General features: G+C 34.0%; 3 protein-coding genes across 4 annotated transcripts; 2 read left to right on the plus strand and 1 right to left on the minus strand.

The window, feature by feature from the left end:
• Nucleotides 1-3163: 3163 nt before the first annotated feature.
• On the plus strand, nucleotides 3164-5912 carry LOC125190599 (ALA-interacting subunit 1-like). Of its 2 annotated transcripts, none has more exons than XM_048087928.2 (8): nucleotides 3164-3388; nucleotides 3570-3628; nucleotides 3714-3788; nucleotides 3974-4108; nucleotides 4198-4268; nucleotides 4453-4753; nucleotides 5105-5394; nucleotides 5678-5912. In XM_048087928.2, the coding sequence occupies exons 1-8, from the start codon at nucleotides 3331-3333 to the stop codon at nucleotides 5733-5735; spliced, it is 1047 nt and encodes a 348-aa protein (XP_047943885.1). In that variant the 5' UTR covers nucleotides 3164-3330; the 3' UTR covers nucleotides 5736-5912. The 2 variants fall into 2 exon arrangements, with proteins under 2 accessions (XP_047943885.1, XP_047943886.1); XM_048087929.2 differs by lacking the exon at nucleotides 3164-3388 and adding an exon at nucleotides 3396-3458.
• An 8871-nt stretch (nucleotides 5913-14783) lies between these two features.
• On the plus strand, nucleotides 14784-17791 carry LOC125189223 (putative glycerol-3-phosphate transporter 1). The gene is made up of 3 exons (XM_048086512.2): nucleotides 14784-14924; nucleotides 15763-16807; nucleotides 16907-17791. Exons 2-3 carry the CDS (start codon nucleotides 15811-15813, stop codon nucleotides 17464-17466), a joined length of 1557 nt encoding a protein of 518 aa, XP_047942469.1. The 5' UTR covers nucleotides 14784-14924; nucleotides 15763-15810; the 3' UTR covers nucleotides 17467-17791.
• A 1526-nt stretch (nucleotides 17792-19317) lies between these two features.
• On the minus strand, nucleotides 19318-22326 carry LOC125186777 (DNA repair REX1-B protein). The gene is made up of 4 exons (XM_048083221.2): nucleotides 22078-22326; nucleotides 21717-21810; nucleotides 21362-21466; nucleotides 19318-19877 (listed from the first exon to the last, which is right to left on the minus strand). The coding sequence occupies exons 1-4, from the start codon at nucleotides 22272-22274 to the stop codon at nucleotides 19608-19610; spliced, it is 666 nt and encodes a 221-aa protein (XP_047939178.2). The 5' UTR covers nucleotides 22275-22326; the 3' UTR covers nucleotides 19318-19607.
• Between the last annotated feature and the right edge of the window lie 988 nt (nucleotides 22327-23314).

The following is a 23314-nucleotide window of genomic DNA, read 5'->3' on the forward strand; positions in this document are numbered from 1 at the left end:
GGGCGGATTGGAGGCCTCGTCTTCAATCTTGCAATGAATACTCGTCATCTGCTCGTTCTTCTCTTCTTCCTAGGTTAAAAACTGATATTTTTGGGGTAGGAGGCGTGTAGAATCGTGTTGGGAGGTGTTTCCTAGGCATATATATACCTAGGGTTAACTTTGGGCGCGAAATAAGCTATCCGACGAAGCTGGCGGGTCGTCATGTACAGTGTGCGTAGAAGGTGGCGAGTCGCTAGCTGCCTACGGTGTTTTTCCAGTGCGTATTTGGCGGGTCGCCGGGTTCGTTGCATGCGAACACGGCGGGTCGTTAGCTATGTCACTGTTCCGCGTAGTTTCTGTAAAATGGCCATAACTTCTTCTAACAAACTCCGATTGAGATATTTAAGATATCCACGCGAAGATCTTTTGAAGACGAAAAGAATGGTATGAATTATAGGCTAATCGAACTTCAAAATCTCTAGAAAAACTGTCTCGAACCAAAGCTCCTGCACATCCACATATTTTGTACATTTTTCTACACATTCTTCACAAAATGATCAAAATACCAACATAATAGAGAAGTAGCTATAATCATACCTCAAAGTACACAATATGTGATCAAAACCAAATAAAACTACTCTCTAAAACCATGGCAAAACCAAGTGAATCAGTGTTGATTGCTTCTTTATTTCGAGAATTTGAGAATTGTGTATTAGTAGATGACGGTTGCATAAGATTTAATACCTGAATTCCCACCCCTACCCGAGACTAATTAAAAGCCCTAGTTGTAGCCAGCATGCCCAGTACTATTTTCACTTTTAATTCGAGACAATGAATCGCATCCATACCCCAGCGACTATTTTAGCCTCACAGTGCATGTCGTCTCTATTCTCTCTCTGCTCCCTCTCTCTCCATCTTCTCTTTTTCTCTCGTCGATGGAAAAATGATCAAGATTAGATTTTTTCTATTCTTTCTTTTAGGAAGAAATGATGATGATCATGATGATGATGATGATGATGGTAATTTTGGGCTTTTAATTTGTAATTTAATTTTATTATTTTTAGATTGTAGACTTAATATTTTCCAAGTGTTGATTGCTTCTTTATTTTGAGAATTTTGAGAATTGTTTATTAGTAGATGACGGTTGCATAAGATTTAATACTCCGTCCATCCCATTTTAGGAGTTCCAGTTGACCATTTTTGGGTGCACCACTTTAGAAATCCCGGTTAGAATATCGTAATAAGGCTCACATTCCACTGACTGTTCTCAACTCACATTTTATTATAAAACAAATATATAAAAGTAGGGCTTACATTCCACTATCTTTTTTCACTATTTTCCTTTACATTTATTAAAACTCGTGCTGAACTCAAATGAGACTCCTAAAGTGGGACGGAGGGAGTAATGTACTAGTATGATGTATCTAGATAATTAACTAATATGATTTATTTCTTTAATTTGCTAATTAATTAATATTGATTCATAATTTATAAAACAATTTATTACTATTTAATTTGATTATATAATTAATCATTATATATTAAACTATCCAATTAGTTAATTATTTGAAATTAATTCATAATTTATTATATCAAATTAATCAAAATTAATATTCCTAATTTTGTTAATAATTTTACTAACTAAACATCTAACTGAAATTATCTTCGACATAATCTTGGCAACCAAACAACAATGAACATTCAATACTAATTTAGTCTAAAGATAAAGCCCATCTTTCTTAATTCCATATTGGCTCTCACTATTATTTTATCCATCAAATCGAACAGCACCTATAGTAAACACCTCATGATATGTTAGTATAAATTAACTATCACCTTAAACCAAACTACCCTTTAAGATATAGAAGTTAATCCAAACTACCCTTTAAGATTTAGAAGTTCATGTTTTACAATACTCACTTTGAAGTTCTAGAATAATCTTTCAAAAGTACATAAAGGTCGCAAATTATAGTAGTAGTATTAAATTACAAAGGAAACACGGACAATGCGCAAGGTCTAGATGGTAGAACAGTGTGACTTTGTGTGATATAGAGCTACTTTTTATCTATGAAATGTATTGCATGTTTCTAAACTTGATTTCGTTCAAAATTATGTGTATTTCTGAAGTTTTAAGGGAGAATCTCGATCATAACAGCTTGTTTGGGGCCACTAAATCAAGCTTTATGGCAAGAGTATGAGGTTTGATCAGTCATGCATTCACTCATCTATAAATTGTTGATTTACTGCATGATAATCCAATTGCTAAGCTTCCTTCTATAAACAGTCTAAACTTTATAGAATGGTGAGATCAGGTGAATTATCTTTGTGTGATTTCGAATCTGCTTCCCATTAGCTAACTCGATGACTTTTTCAGTATTTTTTTCTTTGCAGCTTTCAAATATCTTTGTGCGATATCCTGCTCAAATTTGTTTTTCTTTAGTTAGACAACATAGAGTGATAGAAACATGAATTTGGATAATACTCCAACTATTTAGGAAAGGATTGTTTAAATTTCGATTCGTAATGCCGTAAAGGGTTGCTGAAATGGGGCTCAACTTTGTAAATTTTGGATGATTTTTGGTTTTGTCGCCTTTTTAGGAATTAGACAATGAATGAAAGCATATTCAATCTTTGAACATCCTTGTTTGGATTTAGGAGTACCAATTTGGATATTAAAAATTAATTTAAAAATATCGTGCATATTTAAAATCGTGAATATTAATAAGAATAAAGGCCAAAACTGGTCCCGAACGTATGCCCATTTTATGATTTTGGTCATATATTTTATCTTTTGAAATTTTGCATCTTGAACATTTCAACTCGGATCATAATTGGCCTTACACTAACAATTTCATCAATTTTTAAACGGTTTTAACCCGAAAGGGACTGTTAAAAGTTAAAACCATCAAAATCGGGTTAATACCGTTTAAAAATTGACGGAATTATTAGTGTAGAACCAATTGTGATCCGAGTTGAAAAAAATTAAAAGATAAAATATAAGACCAAAATCATAAAATGCGCGTATGTTCAGAACCAATTTGGCCTTACTTTATTAATAAATCCATATAAAAGTTGAATCAATGTTATTGCCTCTAAATCACATTATCTATTTTAATATGCAATCCACTTACTCTGCCTACTTGTAGGATTAACTTAATTTCTCACAATCAGTCGAATTAATTTTGAAACTTTCTTTTTCAAATTTTAATGCGCATTCGACGTAATTAATGAGTTAAATTAGATCAAATTCCTTTCCAAAACCGCAAAACATGAGAAAGAATTATCCCATTTTACTATCTGGATTATCTCTGTTTTAACCACAATTATTTCATAAATTCAACAATCTGAAAAATGAGCTTTTCAGATGGAGCTTCTAAATCGTCTTCCAAGAGTTCGACGAAACCCACTTGTACATTTCTTTAATCTTTTACTGCCAAATCTTCGTCTAATTCGATGCTTTATCAGAATGTTGAACAATGGTGTAAATGATCAATCTATTAAACAAATTCATACCAGTCTACATTGTTTGATTTTATTCAATAACATTTCTTTCTTCCCTTCATTTATCATTCGCAATTTTTTTTCTCCAGATTCTAGGTTTACCCAACAAGAGCTTCCTGCTTGCAAACCAATCTTAACTCCTGCATTGGTATCTCTCTCCATATGTGTGTATATGTATAGTATTTTTCCCAATTAAAAATTGCTTGATTATATAAATGTTGATTGTGATTCAGGTTATGGCAACTTTCATTGTGATTGGCATAACTTTCATACCAATTGGCCTTTCCCACTTGTCTGCTTCAGAGAATGTAATGCTGCAATACATCACTCTGTTTTTTGTAGAAAAACAAATGTACAAATATTTAAAAAAATTACACTAATTTATCTTACTCTAATGTATTAGTACTACATAAATTGTAAGAGCTTTATCTATGGATTGCTATTTCCTTTGCAAGATATGGATATGAAGGATTGTGAATACGAAAACGTGTAGGTGGTTGAACTCGTAGATCAGTACGACGAGGTCTGCATTCCTGCGGATTCTCCGGATCCTGATGTTGTATACTCGAAGAGGATAGGATACATCCAGGATGAAACGACGGACAAAACCTGTATTAGGACTTTGATTGTTAGTCTAACTTTGTGATCACAATGCTTTATCTATGTTGTCTTACTGCCTTTTTTAACTTGCCTTCAATTTTTATTTAATTTCCTCAGGTTCCAAAGAAGATGAAGCAGCCTATTTTTGTGTACTATCAGCTTGATCAGTTCTATCAAAACCATCGCCGGTCGGTGAAATGAAAATCATTTGCTTAGTTTTCATCTCATTAGTACTATTTTGTTTGCACAATGTAGTAAGTAGTGCTTTATGCTTCTTGTTTGCAAATAATGGCATGTTTAGCAAGCTATAACTTGGAAATGAATGTGGAGACTTTCTTTGAGTTAGAATTGTGTTGTGAATGTATGGTGCAGTTATGTGAAAAGCCGGAATGATGAACAGTACAGGGATCCTTCGGCTAGTGCCAAAACCACCAATTGTGAACCGGAAGCACAGCTTAGTGAAGGCCAGCCTATTGTCCCTTGTGGCCTCATTGCGTGGAGTTTGTTCAACGATACATACACTCTGTCAAGAAATGATGTTGCGCTACCAATTAACAAAAAAGGAATAGCATGGGAGAGTGACAGAACCCATAAATTTGGGAATAATGTCTATTCTAAAAATTTCCAAAACCGAAGCTTGATTGGCGGTGGGAAGCTTATTGACAACATTCCTGTAAGCGAGTTAGCTCATTTTCCTCTGTATATGCATATGATAAGGTTGTCAATAAAACATGTTCATTAAAATGGTGAATGCTTATATGATTCCTCTCTACTTTTCTGACTGGTTTGACACAGAGAAAAGAGGAACATATAAAATTTGATAGATAGTCGTTGGCAAGTCATATATGACCAGTGGAATCATCACAGACATATCAGTTATTCAATATCACAACTTGGAAGCATATCAATGAAGGAGCTAGGCTCGAAACTCTGAATATTCAAGCAATATCAGTCATGAAACATTTGTTCTGTTTCTATGTTTATATACCCGGTATTCGCTTATACATTTTTTTGTGTGCAACAGCTGAACCAGCAAGAGGATCTTCTTGTTTGGATGAGAACCGCAGCATTACCCAATTTCAGAAAATTATATGGCAGAATAGAAACTGATCTGGAAGTTAATGAAATTATAAAAGTAGTGATACAAAACAATTACAATACTTACAGTTTCAATGGAAAAAAGAAGTTGGTGATTTCTACCACAACCTGGATTGGTGGGAAGAATGATTTCCTTGGCATGGTTTATATCATTGTTGGTGGAGTTTGTCTGCTCATCGCCTTAGTTTTTATCACTGTCTATCTCATCAAACCGAGGTAATCTTTTAACTCAATTCCATCTTTCCTTATATTATCTTTCCAACTACATATACATGAATGTAACATGCTTTCTACATACTTGAGGAGATATGTATAGCAACCAAATACCAGGCACGTTCGTCTTTCAAATTGCATTTCATAAAACCTCTCTGTCTCACCAAAGTCCCCATTTTCTTTGACAGGGGATAGTTTATTTTCATCAACCATGCTCTCTGTTTGGTTTTTGTACTTGGATCAAAGTGCGTTTTTATAGCTTAAATGATGTCGAATCATATTGCAGGCCACTAGGTGATCCATCCTACCTATCCTGGAACAAAAATCCTGCTTCCGTGCAATAGCTTTTCTTTTCTTATTCGAAATGTGCATTGAGCGTACGATGATGAAAACTCGGTAAGTTGGCATTGTTTTTCTAGCGATGGCTGTACCTATAACACTAATCCTTCTTTGTCATATTCGAAATTAAGTCCGAAATCAAGTCCTTTCAAGATTATATATGTTTTTCTTTTGAGTTTTAATCTTTGATAATGTGAAATTGCAGCTTAATTTATCTATAGCTCTTCGGGCATTTATTATATTTAAATAATAAACCTGCAAATGTTCTCGAGACTTTTAATTTAAGGCATATATTAATCGAAAGGTTTATAGTCAACATTTGGAGCTATTACAAAATTATCATCTTGAGCTTTTCTCTGAAAAATGTAAAATTTGTCGAAGCTTTATCTTTTGGGGCTTACACTATATTGGGTGCAAGGTCCAAGTTGACATATGTATTGTGTCAAAACTTTTATAAGTATTTCACTTGGAGTTGAATGTTGTTATATTGTTATAAATTTGAAAAAAAAAACACTTGGTCAAAATGAGATTTTAATCAACTTTAAAACTTAAAATGTCGTTATTCAACTCCGGATTGAATAGAGAATTCTAGAAAATCTCTGGCATAAAATAACGTCAATTTCGTGTCTTTCACATCATAGTTTGAGCCCAAAGTACAAGTACATGTACATGCCATTTTTCAAATATATGAAAATTCAGAACATTTTTTGAAATGTTATGACTATAAAACAAAAACCTCTAATCAAATTAATTAGTTAGGTGTCCTGTATTAACAATTATATGATGTGACTATTTTTTTCGTACTTATAACATATGTATCATTGCAATTTGCAAACTTCACTCATGATAGATAGGAAAAGAACAAGTTAGTATGTATTATTGCAATCATAGGACCATGCACACAAATAGAGTGATGAGGGGCTAAATTAAAGCTGTTACTAAGTCTATCTTTTATCATATACTAGTAATTTTGAAATTTATCTGATTTTTATGTGAATAATTATGTGAAGAGCTCGTGTCAATTATCCAAACGAATAAGTTTAGAAAATATAACCTATAGTATTATTTATTTAAATATTTTGCGTCGGCTCCTAATTGGTAAATGATACCATGCCGACTTGTTTGTGTTCACATAATTAAAGTGTGGAATTCAGTAGAAGCATCAAAAGCCCAAACTCTGGCACATCTTCATCAACACCATTATGAAAATGACTTTTGGATTGAATGCAACAAATTTGCGAAACTTCCCTTTACTTTCTCCATAGGCCCATTATATCCTAACCTGTCCTCACTATTTATTTTTTTATTTGGTTACAACAAAATAGTCACACACTATCAATAATAGAAGAAGCTACATGTTTCTTGATTTTTTTTTTCAATTGTTATGATTTTTTTGAGCGATTAACATTCTGCGAATTCTTTTAATTCCCACTGAGTTGGTTCAGTGTGACTGCATAATGTTAATTTCATCATTATTTATACTCCACAATAATTTACGAATTTTCCTCTATATACAAAAAAGGGTGGGCAAAAATGATTGTACATTTGTACCCGTGCAGACACGTACAATTAGAGTTTTTGTATTTTTGTGGATTGTGTTGTTCTTGGTTTGATTAAATCTCGCATTATCCATACACCAATATTCCCCTTTTCAAATAAAATAAATATTATAAAGGGTTTCAAATACTACTCCTATTTAAAAGAACCATTCCAATAGTTTCACTTGAATATCACTAACGTTTTTATGTCGTGTCAAATTGTACATAATTGAAATTAATCCAACTGCGAAAAATAAACTAATTTGTTGGAACGGTTTTTGAAAATATCAATTCATTGATTCATTCATAACATGGCCCTAACGTGTTTTGGTTCGAGTTGTTAAGCGAAAGCACGTTCAGAAAGCATATATTCTAAAATAATTAATTAATCAAAACCAAAAAATCTATTCCAAATAAGTTAAGCTAATTGGTGTCTCATCCAACCCCTGAAAGCCTAAACTATAAGAAATGTTGAGAATATACTTTAAATATAGAGCTATCCATATTTGACAGCAACCACATGAATGCTAATTCAAAATATTTAAAATGCTTCAAAGATATCGAAAGTTTGACTGAATTGCTAATATGCATAACAGAAAAATAATTGCGCAAATCCACTTTTATATGTGTCATATTTTATATATGAGTAATATTTTAATATAATATGAATGTACCAATTTAACAAAATATGAGGTTCATTTACTTAAAAAAGAAAAAAAATACTTAACATTTAAATTGTAGACGAAATGTGACATTATTTTATAGACAGATTGAGTATAAATTTGACAAAAATAAATATATGTCAATAATGCACAATATATGTATATTTAAAGCAGTACTGATCATTTACATAAAAACTATTATCACATTATCATGTATACTTTGAATATATTTACGTCAACTGTTATCACGTCACTTAAATTCTTTTTTTATTTCACTATTCATGGATCTCAAAATTTTATTTTAACATATTCCTTGCTTGAAAACAATATTTATAACCTACCCTTCATTTTCTTAACTACTAAGATCCCATGTATTTATCTTTTACCATTTATTTTATACTGTAATTTATTTTAGATAGAAAATTCATATAAAGTCCTAAAATTACAATCGTTGAAAGCTAGAAGTATTCTTCCCGAGCCATCAATGTTCTTGCTATGTACAAGAATAGATTCTAGCTCATAAGAAAATGGCGATAGAAGACGAATTCCTCCTATCGCCGATTCTCAGTAAAGTAATCATCGAATAGCCTTTCGGTAATAGTTTTTCGCACACGATGCATGTATTGTTGGGTTTTTGGTTCAGTAACCAGGGGACTCATTTAGTAATCCTCAACTCGTTGAACATACGAAATACGATAATTAACATTTTCGTTGGATACATTTACTTCAGATGAACTACTCTAATGTTGATATTCATACTTGAATTGAAAGGAAAATACTTAAAGATTGAGATAAAGATGATAGGTGTGGAAAATGGAGTTAGGTGGTGGGATATGTAAAGGTGGAAATAAATGGCATTGGAAAATTAAAAAATAAGTAAAAAAAACATTGAGTAACGGTAAATAAGGAATATGTTGTAGACTAAGTAATTTTTAAAATTTAAAAACCAAAATTTTGATGAAATCAACACCAAATACGCTCACTCCCAAATTCACGAGTGGGCAACACATTAGGATACCAATGGCCGAGAAAAGAGGGTGAGTGCGTGGTGTAACAACATACCCTTTTTATTTCCCCGCGTGACTGCTATCCCGCTCCACCACCTATAATGTGTCCTATACCATTATGTCACATAGGAATGCATTCGTAAACATTTAGTGGATGTTCTTACACTTTTTTAAGTAGTTGCGGATGATCTTACACTTTATATACGCAAGCAAAGCAATATATTATGCATGAGAGTATATATTTATGTTATTCATTCTTATAATATGTATGGAGGCAAATATTCTTAAGACGAGACATATAAACATATGCTTCATTATAACGGAAATTTCATTTCTAAATATATTATATTCTTAATGTTGCAATATAAAAATTCTGACGAAATGAGATTTGATGGTGGATATGATATATTGGTATAATGGCATTTGAACCGAATGTCTCTCCATCAACCAATAAAAGTAATATTAATGATGGACACTATCACTATGTATAAATCGTGACCATAAACAAAACTGAAATAGATATTGCTATGTATAACAAAAAGAGAGAAAAGTGGAAACATTTAATGAAGGCCATAAATCAAAGTAGAAGATACACAATCATTTTCATCCGATTCATTAAATGTAATTTTAAAACGATTAAAAAGTATTAGGCGTTTTGATGCGGACAAGCATTGGCGGGAGAGCCAAGAACCGGGTCCATGTAAACGCAAAATAAACGCCGGCCATGTGAAATTCCACGTCATCGAATGCCGTGGACGAGATTCCACGTAGGATTTTGTGGGTCCCATGCTGGCGACGATAAAATATGGAGGCGGAGAATATACACTGTCACAAAAGGAATTATGCTTCCCTGTTATGCGAATATCCCCTCACATTATATTGCTTAAATTACCAAACAGCCCTCGCCCCTCCTCATAGTGGGGGCCTTCTTTATTCAAATTTCGCACTTTGTATTTACATTTTTGTCCCTCACCGCTATCAAGTAAGGCGGCCTACTTTTTCAATTTAACCATGTTTTCTTACTTCTAAATACTACTACTAGTATTAGTCAATTTTCGCATTAAATTAAGTAACTAAATGTGTTCATTTTTAAATCGAAGTATCAAATACAACTGGTTTATCCAACTAGAAATGCAAGGGAGCAAGTTGATACATTTATGACAAAATATTTAATCCGCTTTTTATTAAATAAAGAGATATTGACACCTAATATTATAGAACTTTCAAAAAATTGAGTTTTTCTCACGAATTTTGAAATTAACAAATAATATCACGAATTTTACACTGAGTTTGTTATTTCCCACTAGTGAAAAAATTTCGGCTATATTAATAGATTGAATAACAAATTTGAAGGGTGTGTTTCAAGAAAAACTATTCTCAAATATTGGAAATCTTGAAACTCTCGAAGTTGTTGTCGAGAAATTACGAAAAAAATCTGTATCATGATTCTATTTGCCGGATTTTTTTTATTGGTGGGAAATAACAAACTTGGGATAAAATTCGTGATATTATTTATCAATTTTAAAGTTTATGGGAAAAATCCAAACTCTTTCAAAATTCCATGAAATTAGGTGTCAATGTCCCTTAAATAAATGATAAAATGGTGGAACATAATATTAGTACTAAAACTAAGTGGAATTCGGAATCTATGATGTCACCGGAATCAATATTGGCGGATGCCCACCTAAAAAGGAATCGAAATATTTAATCCATTCTTCATTATTAATGTTGTTTGAATTAGAGTTTTATAGCAGCCAGCTGTTCGAATATAAAACTAGAGAAACTCAATACATAGTGCTTAAATATCTCATCACATATCTTTAAAAAATAATGATCTCGTCACGCACAATTACTTGAATATGCATGCATATTCGAATTTTAGATTGCATTTTCACTTAAATGTAAAGTCACTGCCTACTGTGAAATAGTAAGGTTCCAGAAGAATGGAGTGTTGTTTAATACTAATATCAATCATAATCAAATGAGAGAAATCCAAAGAATAAAATCAATCATAATCAAATAAAAGAAATCTAGAGAAATCTAGAGAAGATTATAATCGTTGTCTACATTAATGCTAAAGTTCAAATTAAATTAAAGATATTGGTCATCTAAATTTACAAGCTTCAGTTGAAATTTGGTGTTTCACTTCCAGTCGTTCGTATTATACACTTTGTTGCAAATTTCCAATAGTTGTATACAACCAAGTTAGCAAATGTCAAATTTCATCTGAGGGACCAATTGCTTTTAATTAGTGGCCAAATCATTAATGAGAATAATATTATAATATAATGTAGATGTAAGCCAATTGGCCACTGTTGATTTGTAGCTAGTGATAAGGAAATTTAGGGTTAAGTTGTCCACATAGATACAGACAAGTGTCATGTAAATATTTATTTATTTTCATGCATTTACCGACTTGTATACCACATTAACCATCGTTCATTGATGGTCTCTTTGCAATGCTTTCCACGCCATATTTGTTCAACGAGTATTTTATAATATACAAATATAGAGGGAGTAAGTACTAGTGGAGTAGTAAATATCTAGAAGTATATATACAACTATATAATCAAAAATAATAATCACAAGACAAATTACGTAAAAAATTGTTTGGATAGCAAGCTTTTGAAAAAAGATGAAAAAGACTGTAAAATACAGTAAGAGGGAATAGAATAATTAACGTAAAGATAAGAAAGCAAAGTAAGATAAACATATCACAACAAAAATTACTCTTAATTTGATTCATAATTGCTTCAATCTATAATACTACTAAACTCCATCCTAAATAAATTTTCTATGCACCTAGTTCATTCATATCTCCTTTGATACCTAATCTAACCAATCAGTATTTTATAAAATAGGAGAAATGATATAAAAAAAAAATCACAGCACATTGGAGGGAAAAATTTAGCCCAATTCTCCTATTGGGGATATATAAAAGATTTCTGATTCTCGCAAATATCTTAAGATGACTTTCAAAAAATAATAAGTCAATTCACAAAATTAATTCTATTTATAAAATATAATTAGACAAAAAAAATCAGATTAAAGTATATCATATGCATACGCCTACGGATCAAAGAAATACTCATAAAGATCTTCTTTTTTAGAGCAACTCCCATCCCTCAAAAGTTCGATTAATGCATGAGCAATAAACTATCAAACTTCTAAACTCAAGACTTCCTCTTTAATTAGTTATTTTTTCGTGTTTAAAATTGAAATATTCATCAATTAATTTAAGTTTTCCATACGATTTTAATTGACTAAGGGCATTCATAATGGGGCGGAGGATAGCCCGCCCTATGCTTCGCCATATCAGCATTCTATCCTCCTACCCTTCCACCTGCAATGGAGCGGACTATAGTCCGCCCTAAGCATTTTATTTATTATTTTGAATATTTAAACACTATAAAAATTGGAAAAAAACAACTTCATTTCATTGAAAGTTCAAATTACAATATATCAATTAATTAGCAAGAATAAAAAAATATTTTTTGTGTTTGCAAATATATCAATTAGCAAGAATAAAAATATAAAAAAACCACCACAAATTAAAGGCATATTCTATTGTCAGTATTTATTTTTTATTTTTTATATTTTATGCTTGCAATATGAAAATCTTCGGAATTTATTATTGAATTTAGAGAGAAATTGAGATGGGGAAGAGAGTGGGGTGAAAGGTGTGAAATGAAGTAAAAAAAATTGGTGATATATATAGAAGAAAATACAAAAAAGATTTTTAAAAAAATGAAAAATGTGTGCATAGTCCGGACTATCCTCCGCACCCCTGCAATGGGGCGGAGGATAGGCCGGAGGATGCATCCTCCGTGTCATAGTCCGAGGACGATGCATCCTCCGTGGAGGATAATGTGTGCATAGTCCGAACCCCAGCAATGGCGGAGGATAGGGCGGAGGATGCATCGTCCGGGCTATCCTCCGTCCCATTGTGGATGGCCTAACATCCTTTTATCCAAGAATGGTCTAGTTGAAGAACATTATTTATTTTTCATGAAATAAATTCCAATCGGTGGGTTTATAGAATAATAATCTTTTCTACAAACTTCTTAGCGAAATTATCAAATCGGACTCTCTTAGGACACGATTCAATGCAATAACAATCCCGTCACCGCTAGACATTAAATCATCATTGCCCAAGATAATTGGATTCATGAATACGAAAAACTCGCACCTTTTGATTTATCAAAGCATGACATAATTATTGTCGTACGTTCGATGTTAATATACAAAGATTATGAAATAATAGTCAACTAGACCTCGTCTTTCAGAAAATAGGCAGGAAGGACCTATCTCATTGTTAGATTAATTCAGTGTTATACCAAACTAGCGTCGTTAGTTCACAAGGCAAAGAAACTTTCAGATAGACTCTGCAACATTACCGATAGGTAACCAAAGTTTATCTCTATTATGAAGGGATTGACTGAGTTACCTACTGGATAACTTGTTCCATTACCCAGTCTACAGTGCAGAGAATTTAGCCCCAATTTAATTTTGGACATTCAATTCTTGTAAACCATATCTTAAATGAATAAGCAAGCACAACATCACAAAAACTACTTCTTTTTGTAACAAGTAAAAGAAGTTTGAGGGTTAATATACAAACAACCATTCAACTCGAAAAATGCTTTTTTCAGTATACCAATTCTAATAAGGGTGCAAATCAAGAATATGTGGTTACGTGGAAGTTTCCAGTCTCAAAGTGGAAGACTGTTGGAATACAGATCCTTGTGTATTTAAGGCCCAATTGTTTCCTTAGGATATATCTCTTAACAATATATTTTCTAATGTGACCAGGATTATGGTTTTCTATATTGCCAATATATAAAGTTGTTATTTCATTGTAAATTGTGCGACCAAAAGTTAAATAGTGAATCTCTAGCTTCGCATCAACACAAATAGTAACGAATTGAGTTAACAATTCATGTGCTAGTCTTTTTATATGCGTGATTATTTGTGTTTATTTTGCTAACAACTTTTAGGACTTTAATTATTTAATACTACTCTCTCTGTTTCATACTAATGGAGACGTTTCTTTTTAGCATGGAGATTAAGAACAAATTATGTTAGGTGAGTTAAGTAAAGGGAGAATAAAGTGGAAAATGAAAAAGGTAAAGAGATGAAGAGAGAAAAAATTAAGAAAGTAAAGTATGTGTGGAAAAATGTGTTGACTTTTACTAAAAAGGGAAATGACTCTATTACTATAGAACGTACCAAAATGACAAAATTACTCTATTACTATGGTACGGAGGTAGTATTTAATTTCAAGTATTATTTAGGATTTAATTATGTATAGTATTTTTAACTTTAATTAATAAAATTTTGAAATTTTATTTGATTTGAATATTATAAAATATGCTCCATGAAAACAGATAATTAAAAGCTGATTTTTGGCACGATTGTTGTATAAATAATTTTTGACCTAATTATGGCATAATTGTCATGGACGTGGTGTATGACGTGAAATGTTAATTTCGCATATAAATAGTACTCATAAGTCTAACTCTGTGATCGAAATGTCAAAACTTTTATTAAGTAGTGATATGTTGTTATAACATGAGACTTGAATTTTCAATTTTGGCATAAACGTTAAAAAATATACTACTAATTAATTATGTAATTTAATTTAATTAGTTTCACGTATATTAATAGCAATAAATAAAAAGGAGAGCATAGTCAGTTAGTTGGTCCAGCTTGTATAAGTGGAATCTCAGTGGGATATCCCTATAAAGAGGTGGCGTCGGTTATGACTCCAAAAAACAGCACACGCTCAGTGGCATAATCGTCATTTTAAGCTCACCAGTAAGAAGCAGTTGTCAGGGGTATTGTCGAGACTTCAAATTAGCTGCAAATAAATAAACCCCTCCCGTTTAGTTTCTCACCACCATTTGTTCCTGCATAAACATTTTACACTCAGAGGGATATACCGGCCAAGGCACACACCGTGACGGCATTGCCTCGAACAATCTCAGGTAAAAGTTTTTCTTATTTCAGAATTTTTCTTAATGTTATTTCTGTTATCCGTTTCTCTATCTGTATTGATTTTTGATCGCCTAACTCGAGCTCCGACCTGTGCGAATACACATCATTTCCTCGAGTTTCTGAATTCAAATCATTCAAAATTTATTGTTTTTTCTCTGCCCTGCTATCATTTTTTTTCCAAAAAAAATTGGTTTTGGCAAATTTATTGGCTGATTGCCGTTCAATTATCTGATGCTCGAAATAATTTCTATTTTAGGTGAAACATGTTCTCCTTTGTATTTATTCTTGTTTTTAGTATTCTAGAATTTTTAAGAGTTAAACCCAGCCGTTGATGCTATAATTTCTAGAATTTTCTAGGTATGGAGTGGAACAGATGCGCTGTTCGTTAATCCAATCAGTTTCCTGGATCGATGGGAAATCTGTTGATTTTAATATGTGTTTTAAAACGTTATTTTTTGAGCTAAGTTTCTGTCGTTATTTCCGAACAAGAACCTACTTATTCTCAATTTTGAGCTAAGTTTCTGGAAATTCGTTGGTAATTTTGGTTGACATTCGTTTGCTCTACTTATTCTCAATTTTGAGCTAAGTTTCTGGAAATTCGTTGGTAATTTTGGTTGACATTCGTTTGCTTATCTGTACTCATTGTGAGAGTTTGAATTTATATGCATCTTTTGATCTGAATGGTTTTTTGATGATTGAATGACGTTAGAAAACTATCTATTAGGCTATTAGCATTCTAAATTGCCAATTTGCTGAGTTTTTATATGGAAATTTATCTTGAATGTTAGTACTATAATCTAATTGATGAACTTGTTATCTTAAATTCAGGTTGCCAATTATTTATTTCATTGAAGGGTGGAGACTTTATAAGCCGTAATGGGTTTAACTGGAGAGCCTACCGGAGAGATAAGATACCGCAAGGCCCTAGGATTACGATTCGTTGAATATGTCAAAGGATCGGCCATCTCGTACAAAACTCATCAAGCCATTGCCCTTACTATAACATTCTTTGCATACTTGGCCTACCACGCTACAAGGAAAACTACCAGTGTGGTGAAAAGTGCTCTTGATCCCCAATCTCCTGATGTAGACTTGCAATCTATCTTCTTTTGGAGACGGGTGCCGCTACAAGGAACTAGAAATTCGGCTCTCGGAGCTGGTTGGGCGCCCTTCAGTGGTTCTGATGGAACTGCATTGCTTGGGGAGCTTGATGTGGCTTTTCTCTTTGTATATGCTATAGGGATGTTCTTTTCTGGACATGTGGGAGATAGGATGGATCTTAGGATATTTCTAACCATTGGTATGGTTGGAACCGGATTGTTTACTGCCCTTTATGGAGTTGGTTACTGGGCAAATATACACACTTTCTATTACTATTTGATTGTCCAGATGCTTGCTGGACTATTCCAATCAACTGGATGGCCTTCAGTGGTTGCAGTTGTTGGAAATTGGTTTGGGAAAAAGAAGAGGGGACTTATAATGGGTATCTGGAATTCTCATACTTCTCTTGGTAACATTACAGGCTCTGTAGTTGCTTCAATGTTGTTGAAGTATGGGTGGGGGTGGTCCATGGTTGTTCCTGGGTTTGGTATTGTGTTTATGGGGTTGGTGCTGTTCTTTTTCTTACCGGTTAGCCCCGATTCTGTTGGAGCTAATATTGATGATGATGATGAACAAGTGTCATCTCCTAGGAAAGAAGGGGATGAATTAGCAGTACCATTGTTGAGCATGAACTCAGATCATAGAAGTGCTGTGGGATTCCTGGAAGCATGGAGAATTCCTGGGGTTGCTTCTTTTTCCCTTTGCCTTTTCTTTTCGAAATTGGTGGCCTACACATTCCTCTACTGGCTCCCGTTTTACATTAGCCATACAGGTACATGAACTTCATTTTTGCATTATATTGAATGTAATATTTTGTGCTACTACTTCCAATGTTACTAAAAGCTAAATGCCTTCATTCTGAATGTTGCAGCCATTGAAGGGAGGTACTTATCAAATGAGGAGTCCGGTAACTTGTCTACACTGTTCGACGTTGGAGGTGTGGTTGGAGGGATCCTGGCTGGCCACATTTCTGACCGTTTAGATGCTAGAGCCATAACAGCAGCAAGTTTCATGTACTGTGCCATACCGGCTCTCTTCTTTTACAGAAGCTACGGGCACGTGTCCATGACTCTAAACATCATACTCATGCTGATCACCGGAATGTTTGTGAACGGGCCATACGCTCTCATAACAACGGCAGTATCTGCTGATCTGGGAACACACAGTTCGTTGAAGGGAAACGCACGGGCTCTAGCCACGGTTACTGCTATAATTGATGGAACAGGATCAATAGGTGCTGCTGTTGGGCCATTGCTAACAGGATACATATCAACTAGTAGCTGGAGTGCAGTTTTCACAATGCTTATGGGTGCAGCTCTCATAGCTGGACTGCTTCTAACGAAGCTCGTTATGGCTGAGGTGGCTTCGAAGATTCAAGGTGCAAGGACGTATGAACTTCCTAGATCAACACCTTCGGACTTGGAGGTATGATTGCCCTGCAACACCGAGAAGATTTTCTGCTTCGTTGTGCATACATCCGTTGTATACTAGTCTAGCTTCTTGGGGTAGCTCCCTCAATTGAAAGATGGTGGTTAGAAGAAATCGAGTTTGAAATCTAGATAAAAGCTTTTGCCTATCCTCCATTAGTTGAAATTGCCATGGGCAGAGGTGGTGATTTTTGTGTACATATTGGTTGAATTGGGATGATTCATTGCCCTCCCAAGAAAAAAGCTAGAGGAATTTAGTCATCCTCAAGAGAATGTAGATTTTTCCTGTTATATGTAATATATGAAAAAGGTTCTTTTAATTTTTTTAATCAATGACCTTTTTCTGTTGTTCCGTTTCCTTGTGATTGATTTTCATTTGAGATTGTTGGTGCAAGACATGTTAGGCGATAAAAACGAGTTTCTCAAAGTGGTGGAATGCAAAAGATAAGGTTAGATTAAGACATGTACCAACTCATTATTTCAATTACTATTATAATTAAAATGTGTATATAAATTTTCGCTACAATTAAAAGATAAACCAAATCTTTATTTCACTGGAATTCAGTAATCATCATAGATTAAATATTCATCCCTGGTCACAAAATCTTTATAATCTCGGAAATGAGAGCTTCTCAAAAGACAAGTTGACAGTGACGCATAATCTTTCCATGATTACAAATGAGAACAATTGCTTTATCACATACGTGAGATCCACTGAAAACTCAAGTGGCCTATGAGAAAACGAGGTTTGCTTCCTTTTCTAGTTTAATGCTAGTATGTTTCAATTTGGGGCTGCTTTAGATCAATTCCATCGAACATGACTACTTATTTAGTGAAATTTATGTTTCATATATTGAATATTAAGAGAAATTTACATAACCAAATTTCTTTCTCCTAGAAAAGAGATCTAGTGGCTTTTAATATATGGTTGTGGCCATATTGCAAGGAAGGAATGTGCCTAGTGCCAACCCTAGGTTGGTGGTATTGGTGAGAAGTAGGTGTGGCCTTTCAAAGAGTGATAAGCCTTTTCTTGGTTTAAAGTTTAAACCAATGGGTGATTTTTCTCAATTACCATCAATCTTTGCGACCCCACGTTACAGCCATGCGATATCAAATTGATTTGTGTTTTTGTCTGGTCTCTAAAATATTAGTAGTATTAAAAAATAAAAACAAAAGGAATAGGAAACAAATTATGTGTGGCCCAAACAATATCATGCAAAAGTTTTAATTTAATTCACAATTCACACTGGTTCTTTCGGAATCCACTGTCGTGTCATTCGAGAGCGATACACGGACAAATTTTATTAATATAGTAGTATGAAAATAAATACTACTACTACTATAAGATGTGAATAATTGAAGCCTTCTAAAGAAAAATATTTACATCTAAAAAAATTATTCTATTAGTTATAATTATATTTGAGGTATTTTTTCCATTTTGACCTATTTGTAAACTTTATTTTCCATAATTTCAGAAAAAATTTATTTTATCACATGGTTAGTCATTTATTGTTATTTATATAATTCATAAAAAATAATAAATACTAGAACAAACAAAGGCATGTTAAACCACCAAGGTAGCATATGGAGTATATATTAGCACTCAACAATGTAACACACTAGTGAACAATTTGTATGTGACTTTTAATACTACCAAAGTAGTTTGGGCTCGTGAGAAGACCATTATCACCATGTTGAGAGATATTTGAACCAACCAACTGCAGTGAAATAGATTACTGATGCCAAAGGATTTAAGACATACGACTATCTGGAATTGGTTGATACTTGTGTGTGACCTTTAATACTAAAGATAATGGTCTGGAATTTAATATCAACTATTCACTGCACATATGCATTTCTATAAAGATGGATAGACATTTTTAAACAGTTACACTATTGATATTCCAGACAAAAGTTGATATTTCGAAGGCCAAAATCATCTACCACTAGTTATACTCCATCTGCATGCATCGAATTGTGTATATTCAATATTCTTCCAAGTTCTAACCTTCTACCAATAATTTAAATAATTAAACTGAGATGATCACTGATGGATTAGGATCATTAAGGCAGCTTTCAACTATTTAAGTCCCCAGGAAAAGCATTCTGCGTAAGGGCCACTGCACTTACACCACCAAAACAGTGTTATTCGTCTTCAAGTGCTGCAATCTCATACCTGACCTCTTCCAAGTATTCGTTTATAGAAGTGACTGCATCTTGCATGCCTTGAACAGCTTCCTTGAGGGCATTATCGTATTCAGAATCAGCCTCAGCTTCTTCAGTTCCAGATTCCTCAGTTATTTGCTGGATGTGCATGCATTCGTGTCCTGTCGACTGAGTAAATCTGCAATTCTCATGGCTTACCAAGCGTTCTGAGGGTCGACCAGCCTTCTTCAGCACTTGAATTGTAGCTGTCTGAGAGAAAAAGGAGCACAAAAAATGAAACAGAACATTTATAAGATATGGATACCATCAAGGGATACTCAAACACAATAGACCTTTGAGCAAAGAAATACTTACAAAAGTATGAAGAACTACAGAAACATGGAACAAAATAAAGCTACAAGCTTTGTTATTTAAGATTCTATTTTTCTTTTCTTCTATCATATCAATTTAAGGCTAAGAGGTGCATTCTTTTGCATGCTGTGCAGATAGTAATGTCAACCAAAATTCCTGGTCAAACATTTTTCATTTTTCAAGCACTTCTATTTACCAATAATTTTAACATTTAATTTCTTATAAGGATGCATAAAAAAATTGAGGGTTCTAGAAAGTAATTGAAAGATGAAAGAACACAATGCATTTAGTGATACGAGCTTTTTTTAGCTTACGAGTTCTAGTATCTATTAGGTGTAAAAACTTTTCTTTTCGGAATTATTTCTACCTCGACAGTCAATGATCTCATTTCTAGCGATAAATAAATTTTGTCAGACACTTTCAAGAAAATATCCAATCTGTCTGTCTGTTGCTGCAAAATAGAACTGCTTATTATGCTTCCCAAATCCCAACTGTTCTAAAAGGTGCATGGGCGCCATACTGGGAGTTAGACCTAGGCAAGGCCTGGGATGGGTAGACTCCCATGACAGGTCCAAAATAAAATGAAGTTAATGATCACCGTTTTCATAAAATATCTCCCCGCCCCCTCCAAAAAATTTAAAATGATTATCGTTGCGACTTCCCTTTCGATCTGGATACTGTCTTCTAGATTGTTAACAAGGAAACAGAAGCCACATAAAACTTACTAGCAGGCAGGGGACCAAATTTCTTCCAGAAAATTGCACTTGAATGAAGATATTTAGGCGGCGTTTATTTTGGGCGATAAATAAAGAAGAGAAAGCTTAAGCTAATAACTGCAAGCATTTAACACCCATGATCGCCCCATATAAATTAGTATGGATGTTATTCAAATTTTCCTAACAAATAACACAAGCACCAAAAGATTACATTATTTTTGCTAAAGGCACTCACTGCTGTTATAATGCACCTAAAGACAAATCGGGTCACTAATAGTTGCAACAATTTTCTTCATAGTTGAAATAACATTGGAATTTGGACTAAAATTAATGAACTTTCCAGTGAGTCTTATAAAAGGTCGAAGATACAAATGAAGTATACAATACCTGCACGAGTTCACCAGTGTCATAAATACAAGTATGAAATATCCAACTAAAATGGATGTACCTCTTATATATGCCATAGAAAAGCTAGATGTTTATGAGCATGCACATACCATAGAATGGAATAATCTCATTATACTTCTCCTGGAAGTTAATAACCGTGAATTCCTAAATAATGAATCCATCATAATTCATAACAGACTGTGGAAATATGCAAGTAATTCAGAAATATCCCAAGATTGCCAGAGAAATAATAAGGCAATTGAAAGGAGGATGACATACTAAATTCAATTTCTCCTTTTCTTTGACTTGAACCGATCTCAGCAAGCCAGCCAGATCCTCTCTGCAATAAGCAGGACTTGTGAATACCGATTCCATTTCAAGCACCTTCATCACAACACACGTTCCACGTAAGAAAATGCAGCAGGCAATTTAAGAAACCGAGATAATCAAAAGCATCGAAAAACATTCATACACCAGCTAATGCACCATGGTCATGAACAACTTATTACATTTGTTTTAAAACTGAATCAAGGACATCTAGATTGTCTTCCACCATTGCTTGAAATTATTATTCCCAGTATTAACCTAAGAATCATGATCACTTTCAATAGTGTCATGATTCAGAGAGACTGACCTGCTTTGAACAATCATTAAACTCGAGAGTAATCTCACTGCAAAGCTGCTGAAAAGCTAATTCACCTCCTGATACCCTATAATCTTCAAAACCCCTGCGTAAAAAAGAAAGAATTTGAGGCGAAATCGAAATGCCATAAACAACCGGAGCAAAACAAAGCATATTCACTGCTGATCCACACTATAATCAGGAAAGTTCCGGACTCTATTACAATACAGAACCAGAAATTGGAAAGAATACGAGCTCAATTTCTTTCTCAGACACATAACGACTCATCCAGCCCCAGAGATGTATAGTATACCATTTGCGAGGACACAAACTGCGTGCAATCGAGGAGAAATTGGGGAGAGAGGAAGAATACCGTTTGAGGCGGGCATAAGCGATGGCGCGGCGCTGCTGAACAGCGAGGAATCTGCGGAGCAACCCTAGAATTGCTTCGTTGGTGGTGTTGAATTTTGAGCCTTTTTCCTGATTCTCTTCAGCTTGAGTCTCCATATTTATGGATTTGGCGGCGGTCTCTGGTTCTGATATGGACACCTTCTTCGCAAAATCCTCCATTCCTTTTGCAAATTACTACTTCTACTCCATTGCTTTCTTTTGATCACCTGAAAAGCTTTTCTAATTTTACGTATAAATTTCATTTTTTTCAATTAATTTGAAATTAAAATTAGTCAAAATGCCAAATAAATTAAAATATACCGATTATAATATTTAAATTTTGATCAATCTCATATAGACGTCACCACGGTTCATGAACCGCCGGTTCCCGGTTCGGAACCGGCGGTTCCGATTCAAAAAAATATGGAACCTGAACCGGCCCGCCTAGGGTCAGGCGGTTCCGGTTCCGGTTCCGGTTCCGGTTCAGTCACGGTTCCAAGCCGGTTCAAAACCGGCGGTTTCTAGACGGTTCTGGGCCGGTTCCGGGGCGGTTCCGGTTCGGACCGCCGGTTCAATGCCGAATTTTTTTATTTTTTATTTTTTAATTTTATTCCGGTATAGTACTAATTGTAGAGTTGTAGGTGTAGTTGTAGTCTTGTACTATCGAATAAATAAATAAAACGAGAATGACAATTGACAAATTGAGTAGAAGTCGACATTGGAGTTGGAACAATTGGAATTTTATTGAAACAATCATACAATCATACAATCATACAAATTTGAACGATATGTGAATGTCGATATTACAAATACAAATGTTGAAAATTGAAATTACAAAAGAATCAAAAGACTTAAATAAAAAAAGTTGAAGTAAAAAATAATAAATTATAAATGTAAATAGATAGTATATAAAAATACTCTTAGTCGGCATGCCTACGCCTGCATGCCTATACCCTGAACCCTGAAAAGCTACCGGAACCGCCGGTTTCCGGCGAACCGGCGATTACGGTTCTTGATTTTTCGTGAACTTGAACCGGCCTGCCTAAACCGCCGACTCCTATCCGGTTCCGAACCGCCACCGCGGTTCCTGTTCACGGTTCCGAACCGCCGGTGACGGTTCCGGGCCGGTTCGGTTTGGTGACGTCTAATCTCATATTTCCAAAAACTGAATGATTGCTCTAGAGAAGTTTGAGTGACTGACATGGTTTGCAATAGAAAAC

Source organism: Salvia hispanica, chromosome 5, assembly GCF_029641045.1.
Source record: "Salvia hispanica isolate PSC_SH4W2 chromosome 5, Shi_PSC_v1, whole genome shotgun sequence".
Lineage (NCBI taxonomy): Eukaryota > Viridiplantae > Streptophyta > Magnoliopsida > Lamiales > Lamiaceae > Salvia > Salvia hispanica.

Coding starts and splice junctions, on each gene's coding strand:
- LOC125189223 (XM_048086512.2), top strand. CDS start 15,811: ATGGGTTTAACTGGAGAGCCTACCGGAGAGATAAGATACCGCAAGGCC. Junction 16,808..16,906: donor GTTTTACATTAGCCATACAG/GTACATGAACTT, acceptor TGAATGTTGCAG/CCATTGAAGGGAGGTACTTA.
- LOC125190599 (XM_048087928.2), top strand. CDS start 3,331: ATGAGCTTTTCAGATGGAGCTTCTAAATCGTCTTCCAAGAGTTCGACG. Junction 3,629..3,713: donor CAATCTTAACTCCTGCATTG/GTATCTCTCTCC, acceptor ATTGTGATTCAG/GTTATGGCAACTTTCATTGT. Junction 4,754..5,104: donor AGCTTATTGACAACATTCCT/GTAAGCGAGTTA, acceptor TGTGTGCAACAG/CTGAACCAGCAAGAGGATCT.
- LOC125186777 (XM_048083221.2), bottom strand. CDS start 22,274: ATGGAGGATTTTGCGAAGAAGGTGTCCATATCAGAACCAGAGACCGCC. Junction 21,811..22,077: donor GCTTATGCCCGCCTCAAACG/GTATTCTTCCTC, acceptor TTTTTTACGCAG/GGGTTTTGAAGATTATAGGG. Junction 19,878..21,361: donor AAAAGGAGAAATTGAATTTA/GTATGTCATCCT, acceptor TTTTTCTCTCAG/ACAGCTACAATTCAAGTGCT.